The 26,288-nt window shown below is 40.1% G+C and overlaps 2 protein-coding genes across 5 annotated transcripts; one reads left to right on the top strand and one right to left on the bottom strand.

Moving 5' to 3' along the window:
* Positions 1-15,098: 15,098 nt before the first annotated feature.
* Positions 15,099-23,885, top strand: Stma (Protein EFR3 homolog stmA). 3 transcript variants are annotated; one of them, XM_076809241.1, is made up of 16 exons: positions 15,099-15,344; positions 18,284-18,360; positions 19,004-19,119; positions 19,342-19,504; positions 19,676-19,828; positions 19,997-20,103; positions 20,400-20,543; positions 20,637-20,715; positions 20,809-20,944; positions 21,025-21,296; positions 21,390-21,562; positions 21,650-22,010; positions 22,081-22,280; positions 22,354-22,453; positions 22,518-22,673; positions 22,759-23,885. In XM_076809241.1, the coding sequence occupies exons 1-16, from the start codon at positions 15,263-15,265 to the stop codon at positions 22,909-22,911; spliced, it is 2,472 nt and encodes an 823-aa protein (XP_076665356.1). In that variant the 5' UTR covers positions 15,099-15,262; the 3' UTR covers positions 22,912-23,885. The 3 variants fall into 3 exon arrangements, with proteins under 3 accessions (XP_076665356.1, XP_076665357.1, XP_076665358.1); XM_076809242.1 differs by lacking the exon at positions 15,099-15,344 and adding an exon at positions 17,973-18,147; XM_076809243.1 differs by lacking the exons at positions 15,099-15,344; positions 18,284-18,360 and adding an exon at positions 18,398-18,535.
* Positions 23,886-24,596: 711 nt separating this feature from the next.
* On the bottom strand, positions 24,597-26,136 carry Fkbp12 (peptidyl-prolyl cis-trans isomerase Fkbp12). 2 transcript variants are annotated; one of them, XM_076809252.1, is made up of 4 exons: positions 25,918-26,136; positions 25,515-25,581; positions 25,203-25,389; positions 24,597-24,830 (listed from the first exon to the last, which is right to left on the bottom strand). In XM_076809252.1, the coding sequence occupies exons 1-4, from the start codon at positions 25,942-25,944 to the stop codon at positions 24,773-24,775; spliced, it is 339 nt and encodes a 112-aa protein (XP_076665367.1). In that variant the 5' UTR covers positions 25,945-26,136; the 3' UTR covers positions 24,597-24,772. The 2 variants fall into 2 exon arrangements, with proteins under 2 accessions (XP_076665367.1, XP_076665368.1); XM_076809253.1 differs by having other exon boundaries at positions 25,534-25,581; positions 25,918-26,130.
* Between the last annotated feature and the right edge of the window lie 152 nt (positions 26,137-26,288).

The raw sequence follows: 26,288 nt of genomic DNA, 5'->3' as shown, positions 1-26,288 counted from the left end.
AATACTAAAGATCCATAGCCCATTAAGTCTGTAGGAACGACCGAAGCCTTGCTAAAGGTGGCTACTTCTACGGTGAAACAATAGTAGTAGAGTCCACTTTCCTTGTACTCTTCTTCGTTTAATGATTCCTCAGTGTTTTTCTGCAAAGCATTTTGGGGCCATCGAATCTCAACTCACCTTACTTGGACGCCGCAAAATAAGAAGGACGCATCGGTATATCTCCCGACATGAACACTAGTTAAAACCTGTAGCAATTTAATGGATTTAATTGTCCGAAAGGCAGCAGCATGGCACGGTGTCCCTGCATAGCGGACCTACCGACATCCTCTGTCCCTGTGTCGGCATCTTTTTGAAGATTATCGCCTTCGCGATAGTCCATAAAGGCTGGCAATAAACGCGGCAAATTGCTCAGCGTCCTCGCTTAGTTTTCCACACTTCCCTCCAATAAAATCCTGGATATTTTAATAGATATCACTTTCATCAGCGTGCGCATCTCGGACGATTGCGAACACGATAGTTATCGAGTAATCCTACGTTTTATCGCAAACACCAGCAGTTACTATACCAAAAAAAAGACTCGTAAAGTGATTCCTTGGGCTTGAATAGCTGTGCCAGTGACACACTGTCCGTATCTGTTGCAGATACGCCGGCAAAAGTATCGATCGCTCGAATCAGCGGATAATACCAGTTGGTCCGAAGTTCCTTATCAAGCGGAGCATTCGCGAGGAAATTACTATGTCATGGGTAAAGGAGATCACTGTTTTCTGAAACAAACTTTATCTATATATGTTCGGGCTTAGCTTCCAAGGGATGTCGCTTGCAAACGCGTGTAACGAGGCAGTACCAAATCGTTAAAAAAAGCTAAGTGTTATCGGCTGACCAAAAGAACTCTTCAACCAAGAAATACACTTCCACCCAGCAAGGAAGGAAGCATACCTTTCGATATTGAAACAGAACAAGGAAGTACAGACACTGAAACAGCAAGAAATTGAATGCGACTTCAACTTTCCTCGAACTGAACGGGCCACTCCAAAGTTCTAAGTAGTATTTAACCTGTTAAGCTATCTATCAACATTTGCCTCTCCTCTTCTTCAAACGCTTAACGCTTCCCCTCCTATCTCATTGTTCTTCCAATTCTCATTGTCCCACCATAACCCAGGCCAATTCTCGTTGTCCCAGTGTATTCACAGTTTCCCCAGTTGCACCTTTGACATCGCGTCAAAGGGGCATTGTGTTCCTGATTCGGCGGGCCTCGGCGACCAGATGACTCGCTCTCACGCAAGATTTTTCCGCGGATGCCGCGCAATTATCAAAGAGCAACCCATAACGTCAATCTCGACTTCGTCTGGAGGAAGGGAACGCGTCAGAGGTCATCGCTGATTGATCTCGCAGCCCGGCCAGGAAGGGGCTCTATCCTCTCGCTGGAGGAAGAATCCGACTTTTCCAGCCGCATACCACGGACACCTTCGCGAGGGTTCGCGCGCGCTGCCCGCAAGGATTCCTCGACCGCCGATGATTGCCGTCGACCAGGAATTTCATCTGGCGACCGGCTGAATGAGTTCACCGCGGCTCGCGATGTTTAGGGCCCCCGGGGCGCTATAGGTGGTCCCCGGTCGGCAGGTTGCCTGCTATCGCGGCGCAACTGGCCCAGGGTTCGTTCACCCACGGTTCACACCTCACTGGACACAATGCCGAGCGTGTACAGAGCGCTGCGCCTTTTGTGTCTCCTATCTCGAGATTAGAACGCGTATCGCCGACAGGCCCGGCCAGATGGCGGGGAATTAACATACCTGCTAATGATTCGCACGCCACTGCAACCGTGACCTTCTGCCGCGAAAGAAAATATCGACGACGGTCTTATCGGGAATGCGAATTGGAATAAAGTGGACGGTGCTGGGGAAATTCCTGTGCGCGCGTGCGTGAGTTTTTGCGGATATGTCGCGGCTGTTGGAAAGGGAAACGATGAGAGTGAAGGAGGTTGGGACAGTGAGCTTTTGCCAAGAGGTCGAGATCTAAGAATGGGGTAACTTTCACCACAAAACTACATTTTGAAACAAATTTCTCTAGCGTCTATTGTAGAACAGGTATTATTCTCAAAGTTACAACGTGAACTGGAGGAACATTGGCAGCTAATTAACATGTGGGGGGCTGAGAAGCATAGTGATGTAAGTCCGACTAACAAGGAGACGTGTTTAGCTATCCGTCTCCAATTACTTTGGTTTCTGGGTATGTTTTAGGGAACCGAAAAATAAGATATACGTGTTTTTTTATGTTGTCCCATTTTCATATTTGGGGGTTAAACCACTCCTCAAAGTTATCAGATTTTTAGATGTGTATCTTACTCCGATTGCTTTGGTTTTTTTATATGTTTTAGAGGATCCAAAAATAAGAAATACGTGTCTTTTTATTTTTGCCCATTTGCACGTTTAGGGGGTAAAACCACTCTTCTATGTTCATAAGATGAAGTACGAAAGTTCCTATTGTTTTATACTTCTTTTTAAGTATATTCATATTATAACATTAAACACGAAACATTACTTTACGCGAAACATCATGCGAGTGACTTACACCACTATGAATCTCGGCTCCCCAATTGTATTGAAGAAGGAAAAGGAGAAAAATGTTATGCATTTTCACACTACCGGCACAATCATAAATCTACCTACTCAAAGGAAATATAAAAATGTTAATTTTTATATTAAAAATGTTAATTTTTATTTTAAAAATGTCAATTTTTATATTAAAAATGTTAATTTTTATTTTAAAAATGTTAATTTTTATATTAAAAATGTTAATTTTTATATTACGTAACAAAATGGTACCCCATAACAATAAGTTACCCCATTACACGCATACATCAAGTCTATCTCGAATTAACCAATCATGAACCTCAGGTTCGTGGTACTAATGACCCCATTCAGGTGGCGAATATTGTTTATTCTCAAAGATGGCGTGGTTCAAATCGTCGCAGAGCCTTCGTGCGCTCAGTAGCCGCATACCGTATCCAGTTTAGATCAGTGATACGTGCAAGTAGAATCATCCAGTATGCGATCAGACGCGGGTTAATCATTCATACCGTGAAGACTTCTGACTTTATGTTTAACGTCCATTCTCTTTGAAACTTTAAAAAGCGTCACCCGTAAAACTTGAACGATCAGCTGATGCTTTTCGCAACCATCTAGCGTTCAAAGATTCTAATAACTACTTCACCTTGCAACAAACACTTTCCCCCAAGAAATTCAAATTTATATTCCCAGGCAAGATGACGCACTAACGAACAGAAAAATACAAAGTCCACAATCCCTCGTTCGCGCCAGCATACAACCAAAAAATCGCTCCCTCCTATTCCAAGCTGCTCGAGTCGCAACCCCACTCCGGAAATCCCCATGGAGCTCGCCTGATTCTCCTCGGAGTGGCAATAACCGTAAATTCGGCGCCGCGGAACAGCGGCGACCGGTCCCGTACGGTTCGATTCCAGATTTACCGCGGTGTAACAGATAAACAGGTGTAAAATTTTATCGCTCGCGTATATAGTGGGATCGCGAGCGGTCGCGTGGTGCGTTAAATTCAACGGTGAAAACTTGTTACGGTGCAGTCAGCTTAAAAGGTGAGCATCATTAACGACACGCACCATAACTCCGCTGAAAGCGCAATGCTCTATCGCCCTCCCTCTCCCCGCCCCTACCCTCCCGCCGCCCCTGGCTGCGGGTTGCACGCACACGCGGCCGCGAGGTGCGAAAGGTTTAAGCATTTTCTAATGAATGATTATCGCGAATCGGTCCGAGAGTACCCGTCCGTAACCCCTGGTTATCGGAGCGGAGTTATCGGCTAACAAGTTGTACCCCATAGAAACATAGTAATCCCCATTCCGGTGGTAGAGATAAGAGCACCTTGCTGCGCTCGGAGTAACGCTATACTCGCAGCAACGTTGCCCTATCTCACCCCTGCGTAGCGTTGTACTCGAGCTGGTGAACGGTTCGAGTCAGTTTCCCCTCTGCTGTCTTTGGTGTGGTGGTTCTTTTCTAGCTGGAGAATAGGTTAGTCAGGGTTACATTGGACGTGTAATGTATTGGGTAGAGAGAAGGAGTTGGTGAGACGGATCTGAATGTCAGTGGGAGAGGAAGTTGCTAAGTATCTATTAAGCCATGTGGTTTCTCCATCTTCAAGGGTGTGGGAAGACTTTTGGAAATATCTTTTTAGCATAGAGTTGAGATATTATAAAATTGATCTTGTTTTCTTGAAATAAATACTTTTCATGATTTCAAGAAGGGAGTAATGAGCGATAGCTATTAAAAGATACCGTGGATGTTCGTTGAGGGATTCTGAGGAGGAAGATTGGTAAACTAAAACAGGTTGTAGGGTGGTGTCTTACAACTGTATGGTTATTTATCTGCTATTTGGTTGGAGCTATTTGTAACGGTTCTAACTTTCAGATTTATCTATACTGATAAAGAATGTTCAGCATTTGTCTTGGATGATGAAAAAATAACGAGAAAGATGGATGGATGTTAATTGCGAATGAAACAAAAGACTTAATTATTGGAAGCTTTTTCCAAGTAACAATAAAATCTTTCTGCAATTTTGATTAAGTAACACATTTTCTGTTAACTCATATTAATAAATTGGAGTTTAAAATTTTTGTATCTTCAAACACACGAATCAAGTTATGTTCTGAACGAAAGCTGTCCTGACTGTGAGTAAGCCTGCTTACAGCTTTCGCTGTGCCTTGCTTCAGGTAGGCAGACAGTCGTTCCCGTTTACGACGGTACCATGGTGCAGGAAGGAAGTTAGAAAGGCGTGCAGAACCACGACAAAGCAGAGGAATGGCTAGTGTCGAACATCTCCCTAAATTGCGACTCGACTATTTCGTCGTCCCGCTTACAATTACTTAAACGAATACCAAACTATTCTCAAGTACAACGAAACCAACGATAACGAGTTTACAGATGGCACAGAGAAAAAGAATATAAATAGCAAGTGTTTGGAGCAGTGCAGACGAAACTGCCGAGATACTTTTGCTTCACTCGCCTCCGAACAGGAATTCTGGGACACTCGGGCAATACTTTCGATGCTTTCCAGAATATATGAACGTGGAAACCAGGTGGTAGTCCCTCGGCGTGAAAACACGACGACACCAATCAAAGTGTTCATCGACTATACCATACCTAATAAATAATCTAATTCTTAAACACATTCAGCCACAAGAAAACCGCCCATCTAATTAAATCTGCCCGTTCATATAAATTTCCCACAGTGGCAAACGCGAAAAGTACCATCAAAAGAACCTTTACCCAAGAACAGACAGAGTCTCGGCACAAACTCATACTGGACACTCTCTGATAATCACGAACCGCACAGCAAGGTGCCTTTTCTCTAAGAAGGAATCAAAGGATGGTGGCAAGCGACTAGGAGGACGAAAGTAATGACGACGAAACTCAAGCACCTCGAAGCTAACAGCTTCTGTAAAATCAGACACCGAGGAATAGGTGTTCCCAACAAACTATTAACGTTTCAACGGGACAAAACTAGCATTGAACCAGTCCTGAGGTGCCGCCAGCGCGCGCTCGTGCGGCGCGCATCGCGTCCGCGCATTGCCTCGAACAATGCGCATCGCCTCGCACAATACGCATCGCGCTCGCGCTTGCGCATCGCCTCGCACAATGCGCGTCTCGCGAGACAGTCGACCCTCGGGGTGAAGGTGACGTTCCAGTCCCTGTGCTCGGCTACGTTTGGCCAGATGGGACGAGAAATTTCGCAAACAACCAGCCCCACGACAATCTGCGCAGCTCGGAACGCGGCAAAAGCGTTGCCTGCCTCTCAAACAAATTAACGCGAGGGGCAAACACTGACGCAAGCGTCCGCGCTAGGTTCCTGCCTCCTCCATTCACCAACGCAGAGGCGACAGAAGGATGGACGGGCCCCATTCAGCCTTTTTTACTAGGAAACCACTCTCAAACATTTGGTTTGACACTTCTGTGACGCTTTTCGCGACCAAGCATAATAGCCGTTTGCTCATTAGGGAGACGGGTTAAAACCTCGATCATTGCCACCGTTAACGCGCGACGAGCAGCGCGAAGGTGTACGTGCGACTCTGCTCGGCGAGATCCTTGGGGGACGGTGAAAAGCGGCTCCCTTTCGTTCCTACCCTGCAGCCAGCAGCTTCGCGATGGTTAGGGGACTGGCAGTCGATCAAAGGACACGTTTGCCTCAATTATTCAGGTCCTATCAAGCCTCGTTTCCTAGAGGGGCGCCTTTCTATAGACTTTTTTGTGTAATTCCTAGTTGCAGTAGGGAATATTAATTTAAATAAATCTTGTGTAATGTGCGGCTTTTCTCGCAAATGCTCTGTGAACTTGGTGGTTCGGGGATGAGGTGTACAAGTTCGTCGGAAATAGTGGGAACGTTTTGATGTGTTTTGTATGAAGTAATTTCGCTACAAGTGTGCGGAAATGCAAGTCTGATGTTATATTGTAATTGTTTTAGCAGCTTTGAAGTTGAACAAATCCGTGCAACAGGGGGAAGAATTTTTGGGCAGCAAATGCTTGTGCTTTCGTGGGTATAAATAGAAAAATAGATACGAATGGAGCTTCTTAATAAATTAACGCCATGAAGACGATTATGAAATCCTGAAAATGGTTGAACAATTTTATTCAAGCAACAGAAATGTGGGACAGATGAGGGCAATATATCTTTTGGAAGATGTTTGAAGAACTACTTTGCATTGTCAGTTCTTCGTGCCCAAGTGAAGGGTAGATTTGTAATAAAGGAACGCGATTGTAGCGCATTGTGGCGAAGCTTTATCGTAATTCGCGTTCGTAGGAAAGAATTCTGCCCTGTTTTTAATATTATCCAACCCGACCAAATATGTCCATCGACCATCAATATTTGGTTTCCTCGTGGCACAATGCACATTGTCTGGTGCGCAGAGGGAATAGCCTTCCTTTCTAAAGGCACCTATAAGTTCTTTACCTCATCCGCCTCGTGGCCTCGTTGGCGGAACGGTATGAAAGAACTGTCGTAAAACCGAACGCAAAGATAGATAAAGCTAAATGCTAGATCAACGTCCTGCATGCACGTCATCAAGAGTTTGAGAGAATGAAATGCAATACAAATATATAAAGCACACTGAAAGCATTTGTTCTTATTTCCTACTTGATTCAATTTGTCCTAGTAGCCTAAGAAAATTATTCCCCCTGCTTAAATATTTTATGCAATTACAATTTCAAAAATTAAAAACTCTTCATTTAGCCTCTTAACGCTATTCGGTTCTTAATACCATTCTTTATTACTGGAAAGCGTTATGTTTAAAAAAAAAATATATTATCGCATTTATGAGAAAACGTGGAATGTTTATATGATTTAAAACAAATTACTTTTGTTACTTTTTGAGCAGACCTCAATTTATAACTATTAAGTCTCCATGATCACACCTTCTTATATTCACCAATTGATCACATGGGGTTCACTGCACCCCAGCGTCATTTTTCAGTTATCATTTTCGTATTTTAGAATCTTTTAACTTTTGTGTGATAATTGTACATTCGTAATACTCATACAATCAGGCTCGAATAGTACTTTTCAAGAAATGTAAATTTCGATATGAAGACATTTGTAGTTGAAAAAATATTTGTGGAGAAATATCGATTTTTTTTTGTTAAAATTCCCTAAATTTTGAAATCGTAATATTAAGGTCTAATAATTTACAGAAATATTGGCAAAGAAAAAAAAATTGCCTGGAGTGCGATATCAATATTAACAGATACATTTATAAATAACAATAAATTGCAAAGTCATTTTACAATCACGAGACAGAGAACTAACGTTCGAGAGATTAATACACATACTTGTACCACAAACACAATCATCAAAACAATAAAAATATTCAGGTTAGAAATATAGCAATGAATGACTAACCTGCCTTTTTAAATTTGGCGCCATTTCTGCATGTCCCTCCACCTCAACTGCACTGCGACACCACCTCCCTAACCTCGCTCACCCGACATCAAAATATCGTAAACCATAACTACACATTTAACCCACGAGCCTTAACATCAACCTAATATACCGCACACTGCAACAATACAAACGCAATCGAATAAATTTTAACAAATCCGTACCAAACCGTCCTCTGCAATCCGCGCGAAACCCTTCAAATCGAAGGACGTTCGTAGACTGCTTTTTACGATTCTCCACTAACCTTGCACAGTTCAGCCGAACATTTCTCGTACGATGCCCTTCGAAGAATGTTCGCACCACACCAAGTGAAGAATCAGAAGAATCTTTCCCATGGTTATCAAAGTTATCTGCCGTTCCAGGATGAAATTGCAGGCACAAGATGGTCCAGTGGCAACTAATATGGCGCACGTACGGTCCACGGATTAATCGCCTTATATCGTGCCACGGCCCCACTAACCTGTTACACGTACGCACTGTTTCGCGAGAGAACACTCGGCTCTATTGCACCGCTGATAAATAATGACACGACCGGCGCAACGCGTTCGCCGCGGTACCCTGCGGTTCACGATCACAGGCACGATGTTCTAATAATCGACACTTTAATTATCCCGCCCAATTCCCGTGGCTACGCCACAATGATGGCCGAGGAGGTTCGCAGGTTTCGTGCGTGCCGCGCCACCATAGGAAGTTCGCAACGCCACCCCACCCACTACGCGAACATTGTTGCGCGAGCTATTTACCACCAGTCGATTTCAGCGCAGCAATTGTCGAGAAGGAATTACCGATAACTAACGGTAATTATAGGATACAGCAGAAACTATGTACATGCGTTTCCTAAGATATTCCTACATCACTTCTACATATTATATTGTTCATATATCTTTCTCTTTCGCTCACGGCATGCTTTCTCCGTGTTTATATGCTCTAAGTACACATGTATGCAGTTATGTCTGTCTGGTTGCATCTGTTATACACCTAGGGAGCTTACTCGCAATCGGTACCTTCTTTCTGCGCCTCTAACGATATTGCCAATCGATTACCTGTGAGAATCGTTGCGTGATTAATTACTCTAGAGGTATCGATATCTAATGAACCGAGCGTGCACGATATATTGAATCGTAACACTATTTCTTGACGGGCATAGTGATATATTACTAATTGCCCCTGCGGAACGGCTTTCCCCCTACCACGCGAGCATCACAGGTGTTTAAACGGGGCTCAATCGTCTCACCCTTTGCGCAGCTTCAAAGCGTCCTAGTTCTTTAAATATCACCTGGGAAGACTATATAAAACTATTATTTTTAAATCTATCGATTCAAATCAGCATATAAATATTCCACGTTGCTAAACCATTTCTAAAATTCATTAGCTTCCTGAAATTATTTGTCTCTGCCAATATGTCGCAGGGCAATTGAAGAGTCTCTGTAGAAAATACTGTAGGTGCCAAAATTAAAAAAAATTTAATCACTACTTACAGTATAAACACTATTTATAGTATAAAATTTGATTTCTGGCAATTTCAGTGTTTTCTACAAGGACTCTTCGATTGTAAAATCAGGCTTTTTGTAAGAAGGCTAGGTTTTGTTACCTCAATTAGGCTGGGGAAACATAGCCTTTTTGCAATACGGCTAGAGACCTGCAGGCTTAATGGAATAAAAACATTCGACAACAAAAAGTATTAAAATATTGTATGATTATATATTAAAAGGCTTAATTGAGGCAAACACATTTTTTTCAAATAAAAAAGGCTGATTTTATAATTATCCTGCGACATATAGGTACATAGACCTACTAGCAATGCTTATGTAATTCTTCTTGCCCAACCAGATTCCATTTACATTAATTAAATTGAGTGACGGATCACCTCGGCGAGCCGAGCGATTCACGTTTCCCTTAAACGTGCAGTGCATCGCGCGTGAACTTCGCGCAGTCACCAGTGTATCGTTAACGTTAACACGTACTTAAACGGGCGTCCCGCGGTTTTACAGCCGAACGCCTTTCGCAATTGACACGTAAATTAACAGCGTTCTGCAGACGCCTCTCGTTCGCTTTCCCACGTACGCGCGATCATATCGCCGATTTATCGTTAATGCGTCCGTCAACAATGCCGGCCAAGTGCATCGTTAATTTAACAAGCGGCGCGTCACGGGACGATTGGCGTGGAAGATGTAAAATAAACGGGGCCCAAATCATTCCTTCCCACGATCGAACGAAGCGCATCGAGCGGATTGCGAATCCCGCGCGGCGCCATGTGCTCAATTTCATTATTCTGCCTTGGGCAGGTAAAATCAATTTCACATACGTATTCATCATTGCGCGCGTAGTTTCCACTATACGCTCGAGATGTGGCGGAGGCTTTCCTTTTTATTTCAAAGCGCCACTCTCTCGTGAAAGAATGAAACTCACGGCTTGACGTGACGATACAGGGTGCGCCCGGAAGGATGGTACAAGTGTACGAGTCGTATTTCTTAAATGGTATCTTTAGATTTCAATACTATTATTAAAGATGTTGTTTTTTTACCCTGATTTATGGACTTAATAGAATCTATATCTGTGTAATAAACTTTGTAACTAATTTTAATTGTATCTCTCAAAGCAACATTTTTCAGAATCGTCAATTAAATCGATGGGAAACATAAGTTTTTCATATCTAAGCATATACCTAACGTTTGTGATTTTTGGCAGATTTTGAGCACCGATCGCAGGAAAACGAAAGCAAATATTAAAAAACGAAATATAACACATTACAATGTAATTTATTTTCTCTCAGAGGACAGTATTTTTTCAATTTACAACATGACGACAGTCGATTGTGTGTTCGTTTGCTCCCAATGTACGACGTCAGGTCAAACTTCTAATTTACATATTTGTAAAGGAACAAATTGGAGTATTACTCCGTTACAGATTGTTTTAGAAACCTTTTCTACAAACTTTATTGCTAGTCACCCTCTCAGCTCTGCATTAAAAGAAACTTGAGGGGTGCAACGTTTGCACGCCACCGTGTACCAAAGTGTTAATAAATAAATAAATCTGGAATTATCGAAATAACAGATTTCTATTTTTGTATAGGTATTCATCTAATAAACTTGCCCTCCTTTTCCTTTGCTTCTACTTGTCGGATATATTGATCGTCCAGCCTCCAAGGTTGCCACTGTGGACCAATTTATATAAGCGATCGATAACGTGCAAATTAACTGGGCGAGTACAACTTTCGATACGTTTACAAGCAGGTTGCGCAACGACCCGAAGCTTTCGAATTCCAGCTCGACACAATTTGGAACTCATTAAACTCGCCCCTTCTTTCAATTCGATCAATGAAACTTCGTAACCCGTGCAACGGTTGCGCAAAACACACGATTCTTCCATTCTACTTGCATCGTGCCAAAGAAGATTGCAATTTCGCTTTGATTTATCATTATCTCACGTAGATCGAGCAGCTTGCCAAGAATCCACTTTCGCCCGACAGCTGTGCTCTAGAACTTCGATACTCTTGACTTTCGTCTCATTCGCTCACGTAGAATCACTGATTTCATTTTCTGCCACCTGTTACCGAGCACCCCGAACAGTTCCAAGCCAGATCATTTTTTTAAATTCATATTTGTATAGGTACCTTTGATTATACAAGACTAAACGTTAATGTATTTTTATGTATGTTATGTCTTACAGTACTGGAAATATTTATTTTATCACAAAATCATTCGTATCAAACTTATTTTGGCCAAGGTAGAGATCTACACACTTTTGCAATAATATTTTCCTAATACTAATGATAAGTGAGGTACAAGTGATAACGTGCTTAATATTCTGGAGATGCCATAAGTATTATATTTCCAGTACTTATTTAAAGGATCATTCTACTTTGATCGGCCAAATAATTAAACTAAGATTTTTTCTCAATAAATACAACATATAGTGAAATAAATCTTTTTGGAATTTGTTAAGCTACTCTTATAATTTTTCGACCGTTCAAAATAGAATGGCTACTCGAGTGTTTCCCCATCCCATAAAAAGTTCCAACATGAAAGAAATATTAGTTTATATACAGTTTATGATTCTGTCTCTCCACTTTCTTCCCGCAGATCCTACGTTTCTGCACGAACAGTGTTATAAAGCAGGCGATACTACCCAGGCCCGTTGCAGCAGCCGATTTATGCCTCGGCGGATGAACGTTAAATGTCGTCGCGAAGAAGCTTTACCTACATCGAGGACTGTACGAAACCTGCTGATAACAATGCGATGCAAAGGTTCCGCGTGCTCCTGCAGCGCAACACGAAGACAGAATCGTAACGAGAGTGGCAACTTCTACCTTCACACATCACGGGACGGAATCAGATAGAATCTGCAGGTCGTACGTCGATCCCAGCGGGGTGCCTTCGAGTCCCGAAGTTCAGCGAATCTGATAAATGATACGACTAGAAATCGAGCGAATAAACAAGCATCGGAGTTGTGTACGACTCCGACGAAACTTACGTTGAATCGTAGCAGAATAAAGTATACCTATAACTTTATTTGTTCTTCTGGCAGTCTGATAGAGCATAACAAATAGAACAATTCTTATATTTAAAGTTTTGTTCTACCTCGCACCGTTACAAAGTTATAATAAAAAAAAACGAAAAATGGGATAACTTTAAGGGCTGATTTCACTCCTCCTGAGTGAATTTCCACAGAAAAAATAACAGAAGGCGGCGAATCCCACAGAGTTTGCCAGTGTCGTTGTCCATCCAGACTATAATTCCAATAATTCCATCAGAAAACGCATAGCTGTGATAAGTAAACGACTCGACAGTCACGGCGCCCTCTTTTACCACACAGTAATGAAAATTGGATAATCGAAAGCCTGAATGGCAAATAAACAGAAGTATTTCAGGAATCGTTTCATGTACCTATCTGCACAGGCATTGATGTACTCAAGCGAAAGGTCGATAGATCTATGTTTGATGGTCTCGAGTACCAAGAGCTAATTGTTAGGGGCGTCGAAGATAGTATACAGTCGTAAGAGAGATGTACCTACTAGATTTTAGTAAGAAAGATTTCGCATAATAGTAAAGTTCAATATTTAATTTGAGAGATATAAGTATTAGTGGAAATCTATGCCCACTGTTGCTCGCCCTTGCAGGCATCGAAGTCACCAGTCACTGCTGCATTTCGAACGTCCACGTTGCCTTAGTCTTCTCATATTCTTACTTTCATGATTTAAGGACGTCAACTGTACACGATATGTTTATATAATATTAATATTATACATTAGGAATTGCGCTTATAATATGAATAAACTATTATGAGTATATACTATGAGGAAACAGTTTGTCATGTACAATGAAGAAATGTGTACTCTCACAAGAAAAGGTGTTGATATTTGCTTAATAAGTAACCACGTACAATTCTAATATCAAGTGTTTATAATTTATTTCGAATTAATGCATCACTTTTCTTTCCAAAATTTCGATACGTTATATAGTGGAAAATTTGTTAAAAGTCTTTTAGCTATATTACTTCAAGATTGCATCTTACTTTTTTTGCAGGGTGACAGTGGTGGCCCCCTTGTTTACAATGGCACACTTATTGGTATTGTTGATTGGGTGATCCTTGAGCTCAAGGCCTATCAGATGGCTTTACACGTATTTCATTTTACGTAGACTTCATCAATGACATAGTAAAAAAACGTAATTTAATGGTGACTTCGTAGACCGTACAATCTGTAAATACGCACTATGTAATATGATTATTATGGATTTCTTAATTTCTTCTTCTTTAGTTGTGCAATTGTTTAACACCTCAGACGTAACTTTCTGTATCTACCAAAAATTATGCTCGAAGTTTGAGCTTATGTTATTATCAAGTCCAGTTATCTTATTTTATGGCGAAGATATTTCGCATTTTATTTAGTTCTAAACGTTCTTATGGCAAGTGAAATCTTTGAAAAGTTACAAAAGTTTGAAATTGTTGATGAAATATAACAAGCAAATTTTTCTTTGGAAAATTGAAACTTATTATTAAATGCTTGCCCATATAATATGTTCTTTGTATGAAACGAGTCAACCTGGCAGTAAAAGAACATAATGAGATTAATTACTGTTGTCAGTGGACGGTGACGTCATCGACACTGCTCCACTGTCCTCGCCGTCTTTGGTATGGCAGAACGTGTGGGTCAGCCAGATAGGCCCACTCGTCTGCGGGACCCATTATGGAACCTCTACTGTATACCATTGACTCACGCGATGCCTGAACTTATGGCGATATTGCCACGAACAAATCGAAACAAAATGTCCAATAAAATCACTGTTTTTTTTTTTCTAAACTTAAAATCGTCACAAACTTTCACCGTTTTTATTAATAACAGACCAACTATCATAAATATTTCTGCAATTCTAGGTCACACATTAGAGGTACAGCCTTCCTCGGATTATTGAAATGCTTATTCCCCCGGATTATCGGGAAAGAACTACCCACCCCACAGTTCTCCTTCCTCGCTGCGGACGGGGCCTGCGGTCCCGGGTAGGCCGCCGGTTAACTGTCGAGAGCAATAAAACCATTGGGCCAGGTAAAATAGCCAGTACAGAAAAATAAAATGTTCACGTTTTTGATAAATGTTCATGAAAGTATTACCAATGGATTTTTTAAGGTTTCTCTGAACGCGCACTGAACGCGAGCGAGCAGGGTAGCCCGAGAGAGGGTGCTTATACGGTCTAGCAAAGCCAGCAATTCCTTATGATTTTTATTCATACGAACATAAGAAAATTCCTTGAAATTTTAACACAATGCGGACTACACTTTGGACATTAGATCAAAACACTTTTCAAAGATTTCTCCTTATTTTTGCTCCGCTATCGAACCTCCTTAAGTAATTGCTTTTTAAGCAAATGATTTTGCTAATAAGGAATTGCTTGCAGGAATTGCTTAGGTTTTATTCATCAGGCCCATTGATTTACGCGGACCGCGACCCTGAGAGGACGCAGCCTTTGTTAACAGAGGCGTCGGAAGAGTTGCCTACCCTCCGGCGCTGCTCCTCCAGGCGGCAACCCCCTGCACAGGCGCGAGAGGCGTCGCGTGACGTAGCTGGGGAAAGTATTGCCAAGGGTAGCCTCGTGCGGGGAATGCGGGTTAGTGGGGCACGGGCGTCGCGACGTCCAGCGTCGACGTCCCGCCGTTATTACCCTCTCCGCATACTCGGCTCCTCGTTTTCGTTCGTCAGCCCTTTACGTAAGCAGTTACGTGGCTCCCAGCCAGCCGCGCAACGGTGAGCCGGTCCAAGGGGGCGCCGAATCTTCGTCGAAATCATCCATGGGATACGCGACCGTTTGGGGAAATGGCTATGATCAGATGTTGCCTCGAGGTGGAAATGCCGGATGTGTTCGACTCCCTCGTACGGAAGTGCACTGACCCTGGCTGTGAGTACGAATCGCCGCTTCGCGTCCAAGCATCGATCACAGGGATCGAACGAAAATTTTCTTAATGGTGCTTCGTAAACAATCTGCAAAATATTCGTAGTCGACTTGAAACAGTGGCACCGTGGAATTGAGTGGGGAATGTGAGACGATCTGTAGCGTCTCGTGTTAATAGTTCTTAGCTTGTTAAGCAATGTTACATTTTTTATAAATTAATAGCTGGCAAGGAGGAATTATTGAAAAAACTGTAATTTCAGTTCGTACGTGGTTTCGCATCGGTTCTTTGTTTAATAAATAATGCTAATTTAAAATATAGTAATTGAGTTTATTTCAACTAAATAAATATTATAAATTGCCACTACGATCGCCAAATGTTAAGATTTATTATTGTAGATACGGCATTTGTATATTCGTGAAAATTCGTGGAGGAATTGAAGTTTCTGTGTATTCGAATTCTGTGTATTAGTTGAAGGGTGCGTTGATAGCAATCGTAGAAGTGATTTAAAGATACGTTGAGGGTGTTCGCAAGTGTAAGTAGGATTTAATGATCTTGCAAAGAATTTTCAGTCGCTTTACAGGGATAAGTGAAGATGTTACTTCGCGTGGACTCTTATCACGATTCGCAACAGCTGCTAAGCATCTCCGGCACAATTTACTTTCGTTTATCTTCCGCGAGTGCGAAATTACGAAACACCATTAGCAATGAATTAAAATGGATATTTGTACATTATTCTCAGTGTTCGATGTTTATAATGCACGTGCTTCGCTCGTAGTGGTGTTTATTTATAATTTTAGCGATTTATCGACTTTATGGCTAATTAACTATAATCTACATTTCACGTTATGTAGCTTTGTCTGTTTAGTGTTGAGTTTCCTTCTCAGAGCTAATATAAAATAATTATTCGACCATTTTTTATCATAATGAACAGTGATAAAACGATGCTCCTGTGGCCACCACAGTATAATCACGCGAAACGGCCGTTACTATTGATTTCCGAAGCCTCGTGTCAACAGCTGGAACATCTTGTCTTTCTGAACCACTTCGACTGACAGGCACTCTTACGTTTTCCTTGAAATAATGTCTCTCCTTCGGTAAACACACTATTATACGACAGAAAATTCTTAGGATTATTTACAGTACACCACCTTTATTAAACGGATCGTGTTACAAATTACGAATTGAAACGCAAGATAAATTCCTTCGGTACAGTCTGAAACAGTGAAACATTGAAAATGACGCGAATCTAACAAGTATCACCTATCGAACGTATCGATGCATTTTTCGTGTCGTTTGAATTCACCGCGAGTCGCTCCTAATTCAAAATTTACGCGGTAAATCCGTGTACAAATGGTGCAATCGATTGAAAAACGAGAACCGGTTATTTATTGCAGAAAAAATTGGATATGATTGAAGGAGATAAGTGACAAGGTAAATGGAAATTGTAATACAAAATAACACTCACGCGTCGATTTCTTTACTTCTACTTTTGCAATTCTTATTCAATGCTTCGAATCAGTGGGGTTCATTAACCATTTTTGTGCAATTATTTTAAACAAATGCAGTTTTTAACAACGGGGGTGATTTTAAAATTCTGAAAAAACACAGAATATAGTTCGAACCTTCCCCTTCATGGTCTAATTGTCAAAAATATGGGCATTTTAAAATTGGCCTTGTAAAAATTGCCGAAAGTTGACGCTGCGTCGCCCAACGCCGCGGTACTCGCAGCGGCCAAGCGGCTGTACTTGATATTCTTATACAGTATTCTCGAAAGTGGTAAGTATTTGAAAAAACCTGAAGAGGAAAACTTTCACTGTTTTTATATTTTCCTTGAACGAGGGTGACTAAGTTTTTTAAATGGAATATTATATATTTGATTACCCAATATGAAAGCGACTGTCAAGACAAATTCAACCATATGGTACACTATGACCTTCAAGGCCACACATTTGCGAGAAGGATTTTTGGCGACTCGAAAAATTTTTTTTTTACCATTTCAATGTCGTTCCCTACCTTACCGACAGAGCGGAGAATCGGATACAACAGTTATTCGATGCATTCTCTTTATTATTCTCCTGTATATACATATTTAATGTCATGCTCTGAAGGTGTAGTTTTAACTGAATTTTGCATCCTAACTTAAATGGCTAAAAATGTTTCTCGCAACATTATTGCTATCTCTGGAATAAGCGCACGTCGTCACGGGCCCAGCGACCGCGACTGATCTCTCTTCTAATAATAAAACATCCCTCTAAACGACCGATCAGTATCAAGCTGATATCTCTTTCTAAGTTGATCTCTGTTTTATAGAATTTAAGGAGAATGCATTGAATAACTGTTGTCACAGACGAGGTATAGATCTATACCTCGTCTGTGCTGTTGTATCCGGTTCTCCGCTCTGTCGGTAAGGTAGGGAACGACATTGAAATGGTAAAAAAATTCGAGTCGCCAAAAATCCTTCTCGCAAACGTTATTTTTATGCAAAATGAAGCTATTTTCATAATTTCAGCCCAATCGGGTTTGACCGGTTTTCGGAAGTACAGCCGAAACTCTGCCACCACTAAAAATAGATATAAATTCGCTAATCTAATAATAGCATCGTCTATTTCCGATTTGATTTATGTGAATTCTAATTCCGAGGCTCATTTATGAATTACCAATGCTCCGTGGATAAGACGAGAATGTCACAGAGTTACATAGTCACGCAATGTTTTTGCTAGCGGCTCAAAGTTGCACTCCATTGATAGTATCAGTCGATCGAAGCTCCGTCGTGTGCACTGTAGTGGCTCGATCGCGTCGAGATGTTTGGTAAATGTGTGATTCTCATTCTGTAACGATCCATTCTTCCTCCGAGATGATTCTCCTCACATGCCCATCAATTATTTCACGCATTCAACGGAGACGCGATCATCAACTTATAGCGGTTTCTTTCTAATTTTGCCAGGTTGCTGCTGGTGCTGCTCTGCTTTAGGACCACGGTATAAAAGGCTCGTGGACAATATCTTTCCAGTCAACCCACAGGTGAATTTCTTTACTATGTTTGCCACTGCCAATGAAGCTGTATGATTCTTGCACATTTATTTCAAGCAAACAAACGTGATACCGTGGATTTCTTCTTACATAAGTAATCTCGAGTACGCTTAAAGGTGGTGTCTATGAAGACAGTTCGTAACAAGTTTCTTGTCACACTCTACACGTAGTAATAGCTAAACATTTATTTATAATCATGAGCATTCGTCCAAATGCTGATAAGTTTATGTTATTAATATCTACTCCTTTTTCAAGTTCTATCGAATTGCAACAAACCTTTATACGTATATGCAATTTAGGTGCGTTTGCTAATTGAGTCAATGAGAGCTTCGTGCGAATAAAGCCAGATTATGAAATCCTGATTTATTTAAATACGTGTACATTCAGATGCAAAGAACTCTCATCAAGCATGCGATGCGTTATTGTAACTTAAAAATTATTTGAATATCTTTCTGTAGCATTTGAAGTGAATGCAGTCAGCGAAGTATTTTGTGGGAAATATTAGCAAGTAATTCTTAATATTAATGAAAGGATGCAGAATTGTAACACTTTACTTTAAGATTTCATACGCTAACGATGGTATCTTCTATAAAACCAACCGATTAATGTAAATCGTACATTGTTCCATAATCAGGATGGCTTGATAAAAAATAACATGGAAAAATTGACGTTTTATTCGTTGAGCAGTCCTGAGAAACTAGACAGAATTGGAGAGTATTTGTTTCAAAGGGCTTCCAGGGACATTTACAGGTACGACGCAAACAATCTAAATGCTAAACAATTATCTGTAATTAATCTGGCAGCTTTGATAAACGCATAGTCATGTGATTAATGTTAATTATTATTTGCTTATGCCATTTGTACGAATGATTACACGTTAAGAATGAGTAATCACGCGGGATGTAATAGCTGTGCTACGAGTACGATTGTTGTGTACGAGTATGACTAAAATAAATGTATTTAAATTGACAGGAGAAGAAATGGATTCGTCGTTATTGCCATGGAGGCAATGGATCAGCTTTTAGTAGCGTGTCATGCCCAAACTCTGAACTTATTTGTCGAGAGCTTTTTAAAGATGGTGCAGAAATTATTGGAGTCCACTGATCCGCAGTTACAAATACTGGCAACGCAATCCGTAAGTGTTGACGAATGGTATTAAATATTTACACTCGATCGCTAAACTCAACTAAATTGTACTGTTACCATTCTGAATTATGTGCTGCTGATATCTTTCATTTATATTAAAAAAATAATGATATTTTTGACATCTTTGTATTCAGTTGACCAAAGTGCTGGCTTCTTCCAGTTTGTCCGATTTGCCAACATCGAGCAAGATACGCCGTCTTATCACACACGTTACGATTTCTTTGTATCTAAGTACTCAGCCATGTGCCACTCCAATAATGATGACCCTGCGATCCGGAAACAAATTAGACTTGCTGGAATTCAGGGATTACAGGCATGGTTTTTACGTATACATGCATGTATAATTATTGAGTAATAGCTTGGCAGACACTACTGCTACAAATTAAATATATAATGTCTAGTTATATTCTTAGTGTTTCAAAATACTGTATTGTATTTCATAGATTGAAATGTTGTTATTTAATTTCGGCTTTTCATGTAGGGTGTCGTAAGAAAAACACTGTCCGATGATTTAGTGGAAAATATTTGGGAACCTGATCATATGGATAAAATTGTTCCTTCATTGTTATATAACATGCAAAATTCCAGGTAATATATTCCTGTTAATATTGGGATCTGACATCCGTCACTATGACATCTGGTGGCGGAAAGTAGAAGCGCTCGTTGGGTACACATCAATCCCCTCCAAAAATTTCGCTGAGCAGGATTTGAACCTACCCAATCACAAATACTTTGCATAGAAAGGAAAATTTTCGCAAAAAACTACATTACGGCATGTACAACACATGTATCTTGTACCCATATAGGCGCCATGTCAGATCCCAATAATTTACGTGTCTGTAATGTAGCTTGCTCGCTCTGTATCCATAATTTAATCCTACCAGGTATTCTAATAAAGAAGATGCAACACCAGACAGCCCAACCGAAGAGCGATCTGATCCTCCACAATTTGCTGAAACTTGTATGCGAGAACTTGTTGGGCGAGCATCGTTCGGGCATATCCGATGTGTTATCAGACCAGTTTTAAGGTATGTTTGTAACTGCATATTATTTACTACCGCAGCTAAAATTAGAAATAGTGCACTAACGGAGGTACGAGAATTATACAAAATAATTTATAGGCACTTGGATAATCATCAATTATGGGTTCCTAATTATTTTGCGATTCACACGTTCAGGATAATTATGTTTTCCATTCAGGTCAGTGGAAGAATAAAGAATCACGGCAATTATTTATCCGTGTGAAGTCGATAATTCGTGACATGTGAAAACATTAACAACTCTTTTTTCCAGTCACAATATTCTTATACGGTCGTAGAGGCATTAATGACTCATCTCGATGTTCATTCAAAATCATCTCCAAAAATTCGAACAAGTATCGCGGACACTTTATCCAAAATTATTTCAATTGCAGCTGGTGAAAGTGTCGGTAAGTTTGGCCGTGCGAAACGAACAGACGAGTAAATACGATTAAAATGCAGTGTTGCTTAATACATCGTGCCTTTTAAGGTCCATCCGTTTTGGAGATAATAAACTCCCTACTGTCTCACCTACGAATTAGTGTAACGAAAAATCAGCCAACCAGCAACGACGAACAGTTGTATCAGGAAGCACTTATTAATGCTCTTGGTGAATTTGCAAATCATCTGCCGGATTATCAGAAAATAGAGATTATGATGTTTATCATGAGTAAAGTTCCATATAGTCAACCAGATCGCATAGTTTCCGTTGGAAAGGGTGATGTACTGCTCCAAAGTATTCTTCTCAAGTCTCTTTTAAAGGTAATTTATGTTTGTTTTCTTCATCGATACAATTAAGATATACATACATCATTTGCCGTGTTTATTATCGATCGTATCTCTCGTTATCTCTAGGTCGGCACAAAATATCAAACGATACATTTAAATACAACATTTCCGCCAAGTTTCCTGGAGCCATTGTTGAGAATGTCGCTGGCGGCTGATGCGGAAATGCGACTTTTGGTACAGCAGATCTTCCATACTTTAATCGACAGGCATCAGAATATAACGAAAGTCGCGAAACCAACGTGAGTTATCAATAAATCGTTTGGAGCTATACTGCCAATCTAATTACGATCTATATCGAAAATAATCGCATTGTACTTGTTAAACAGAGTACATATTGCGCCACTCGATCTTACTATTGAAAAAGCATCGAGACCAGATGTGATCTTCATTCGCAAACACGGCCCTGAAATTTATTTAGCGCTGTATGAATCATTAGAATTGCCGAGCAACACGGTGGAAAACGTGGAATCTATATACACGACGTTGGCGTTGCTCGCTGTAGAATTGGCTTCGGAAGAAACAGTATTGGAGCTGCTAAGACTAGTGTTGAGTCTTCAGGATTTAGCTTTAACAAGTGGCCAAATCAGTGTCTCGCTCAAATTTAACTTGCACGCCATCGTCATCAGTTTATTGGTACTGATATCTTACGTTTGTAATATTACTTCGCTGATGGATTATGCAAGCAAAGTAAGTCACTATTTACTGGTGGTGCCATCGCATTATGACGAGTAGCTTCTATAATTTCTCGCATTTTAAGATTGTAGAAACACGAGGCAAGGAAGGACCTCATCTCCTGCCCGAGTTGCAGGCTCAATACGACAACGGTTTATCTTCTAGATTAGCGCCAGCTTTATTGGTCGATCAAACTGTCCTAAGCGAATGTTTGAAAGGAGCTGGTCTCGATAGTGGAAAGTTACAGCAGGGATCTGGTTACAGTAGCACTTCGTTACAACATCGGTAATATTAATATTCGTATCTTAATTTTCGCGTTCTCTTATACGATTGCATAAATATTACTATGATATTTTAGGCATTCATGGGTGGATAGTGCTGGACGAAACTCATTGGCTGACATTAATTCTGGTGGTCAGGAATTAGACAGCGGTGGCTCATCTCCTGGTGTTCAGAAGGTATACTGTTTTTTTTTTTTTTTTACAGTTTCAACTTACCTTTTCTGATATCTTTCTCTTATAGAAATTGCCAGGAGAGGAGTTAACGTTCGAGAGCATGAAGCGAATTCTAACAGAAAATAATAATAATCATGTGATGGCGGAAGAAAAGCGATTACAGTTGTCACACTTCTTTAGAAACGCACCGTTCCAAGATTTGGTATCAAAGACACAACCAAAGGTATGAAGAGTAATATCCTTTCAATCGAACGAACATACGGCTTACTGAAAGGATTAAGTTTGTAATTTCATGGATAATTTTACAGCATGACGTTCTCCAGAGCAAATTGTCTGAGATATTTAATACATTGGCTGTCGACCCACGAAACACAATTCTGCCCGGGAGTGCGCCGACAGATGCTAAACCAAGTCAAGCACCAGCTTATGAAATACATTTTCCAGAATTATTTGTCTATTAAGACAGGATGTTTTCCCTCCTTTTCTATGACATTGTTAATAAGTTAAATGCCACAATTGACGGATGTCAATTATAATTGCGTTAATTTATTTATACGTTTTACACTAAAGGTATGTAGTGTTTTTACGTATTGTTCGTTTTGATGAATTTATTTAATATTTATTTAATATTGAATACTCGTTTATATATAAGTACATACATAGAGAGAGATATATATATACATGCTGTTTTAATTTATGGAGAAGTTAACAATTACTGTTACTACTGAATTCCAGTGGTAATAAGTATTATTTTGATTCCGATGAATTTTGTTGCCAACTGTATTTATGAAAATATTTTTAATGAGTTGGAAAATATAATTTAACTGTTTATGACATTGCAATTCGTAACGCATACTCTATTAACCGCATTAAATAATAAATGCTGACATATTTCTGTACTTTAACGTCATGCTACTGATACGCTGCGTAATAGCACGTGCCCAATGTTGTCTTGTTGAAGTGATTCGTTCCATTGTCTGCACACCACTGGTGTAAATTGTACAAAAATGTATGAAGATTGTAAAACATGAGATTACTGTATACGTGGAGGAAGAATGAAAAAAATAACATTATAAAAACGTTCAAGTATTCGTACAAATTGTGTTCGAAATAAGTTAAGTTCTTTCGAAACCGGTGTCTCCGATATTCTCAATTTTACTTTATGTACGATAATTTCTATGTCTGCGTTCATATGCAACACCATGAAATTACAGTCGCAGTGTCTCAATGCCCACGATCGCGGCACATTTAAACCATGGATTATTTTGTATTTTACACGTAAAAACAATTGCACTTCCTAAAGTTTGGTTGAAGTGTAATCGTTCTTTGAATGAATATTGTTTCTTCATTCCTTTCAAATGTAGACTTCCTCTTTAGAATATGGGACACCTGACAGCACCAGATGATAATAAAGTAGATTATATTTCATGAACAAGTAGGATTTTATAAACTTTTATTATTACCTTTTATGTATAAAGCTAATAAATACGATACCTCGGTTAAATACTGTATAATTTTTTTTTAATTATCGACAGATCATATTCGGGCCACAATTAAAGATTAATAAGGAGAATGCAATGAATAACTTGTATCCGATTCTCCGCTCTGTCGGCAAGGTAGGGAACGACATTGAAATGGTAAAAAAAATTCGAGTCGCCAAAAATCCTTCTCGCAAATGTTATTTTTATGCAAAATGAAGCTATTTTCAAAATTTCAGCCTAATCGGATTTGACCAGTTTTCGGAAGTATCGCCATTTCTTGATATACCTTTGTATATACCTATTTACGTGAAGTAAACAGAAGTAAAATACCGCCATAAACGTAAGAGTTGTTAAGAGTGAAATGGTGTATATCTCTTTCTCTCTCGTAGGATTTAGCCCAAACATGGCGGACAGTGGCTTGTGGCCAGACTCTGATTATAGTGTCTCTAGTTGCTTCCGGTTAAAGGTCAGCGATCGATGGGTCATAACTTCCGGTCGCGGCAAATTTGAACTGTGCATTGTTTAAGATTCTGCACACAAAAATTGTACTTCGCGAAGTTACTAAACTTGAAGTAATCATTCTTTGAACGAATCGTGCTCTCTCATTCGCTTCGAGTGTAGAATTCTCCTTCAGGAAACGGGACATTATGGTTGATGAACGAGTGTAGGATTTTATAAACTTTATTATTACCTTTTATGTATAAAGTTAATAAATAAGATACCTCGGTTAAATACATGTATAATATTTTATGGAATTATCGACAGATCATAATTGGACCACGGTTGAATTATCAGTGGCTCTGATGTGTGTAATCAATTTGGTATACCCCAGGTAAGGTCTTCAATGCTCCACCTTCAACAACTCCACATCAAAGATAAGGACAGCATTTTGCGGAATAGTGTGTCTTTGTCAAGGATAATATAACAAAGTAGATTCGTATGATTTATAAATTAGAAAAGTGACTGTCTGAATAACAAAATACTAAATACATATACAATGGAGGGGCCCAGTGGAAAACAGGCACATGCCACTGCTTTGCTATTATATTAGCTGATGGAATTACACTGCAAAGCAGAGATGAGCAAAAAATTATTTGAGATAAAAATTTCGTACACAAATTTTTATTTCAAACAATTGTTTGCCCATCTCTGCTACAAAGGCATGTATCCGTTTTCCACCGAACCCGGCGATCTATAAATTTGTTCATGAGGATTTAAACTTCCTCCTGCATGTAATTGGCAATGAACGTCTATTTTGTATTAAAGGATATATTCCAGGATGCCCTCTGCTGCCATAAGCAAAGTCTGGTGAGCAAGTTAACCTGGCACGCTCACCAACGCACATTCGAATAACTCCGCAATCCCAGCCCCTAATTACTTCTCCGTTACCTATTTTGAATGAAAATGGTACCCCGCGATCTCTGCTAGAGTCAAATTTCTGGCCACTTTCGAGATAACCTATTACACATACAATATTTATAATACGCCAATATCGTATACGAGAAAAGTACATCCATCAACGTGTAAGAATTGAAAACTTTGAGTACGAAATTCATTATCTTTGTAGGTCATATTAAACTTACGACTCGATATGAAGTTTACCTGTATAGTGGACAACCACAGTCTGTCCAACCTTCGGATATGTCTGGCCTGTACACACGGAACATCATTAGAAGAAACGTTCCCCATTACAAATGAAACATGAATTACTGAAGTTTCGAGCACACATTGAACGTATTAACCAGCGATCGTAATCGCCTTATTTGGTAGGGACGGTTAGGCGGAGCATGCTTTCCATAGACTTTCAGATTGTAAATAAATCGCGCCCGCGACAATGCAACATATTTCCATGGCAATACGTTCAATGGAATTCGAACGGAAGACAATGAAAAAAGAGAATGAATGAACGATACGCGGATTGAAATGAAAGTTGCAACGATGAAAAAGGAACAGCGGAAGATCACAGAGTAATGTGTCGAAAATTACCGTCTCCAGGAGAAAGGACTTCCACATCTACGCCCATGACTATATTCTGTTTGTCACGGAAATCGAATCTTCAATGAAAGGGCGAGGAAATCTTATCACAGAGAGCTGAACGAGCTGCTCTCGTAGCCGGGAAAAACGATGCCAGCCCAAATACCGTTCGGTGAATATAACGAGATACCTGAAGATACCCTCAGGAAAGAAATCTTAACTGGAAAAGCGGACGGTAGGTTCGCTGCTCTCCGCAGCTTCCGGTTCAAGGTCCGCGATCGATGCGGCACTTCCGATCCCGGGGAATTTAAACCGCGGGTCACATTAATATTTCATACGAAAGAATTGCAATTCGGGAAGTTTAGTTGGTATGAATATTGCTT

The sequence above is a fragment of the Andrena cerasifolii genome, chromosome 3, assembly GCF_050908995.1.
Source record: "Andrena cerasifolii isolate SP2316 chromosome 3, iyAndCera1_principal, whole genome shotgun sequence".
NCBI classification, from domain to species: Eukaryota; Metazoa; Arthropoda; class Insecta; order Hymenoptera; family Andrenidae; genus Andrena; species Andrena cerasifolii.
This window is presented reverse-complemented; position numbering and strand designations above follow the sequence as displayed.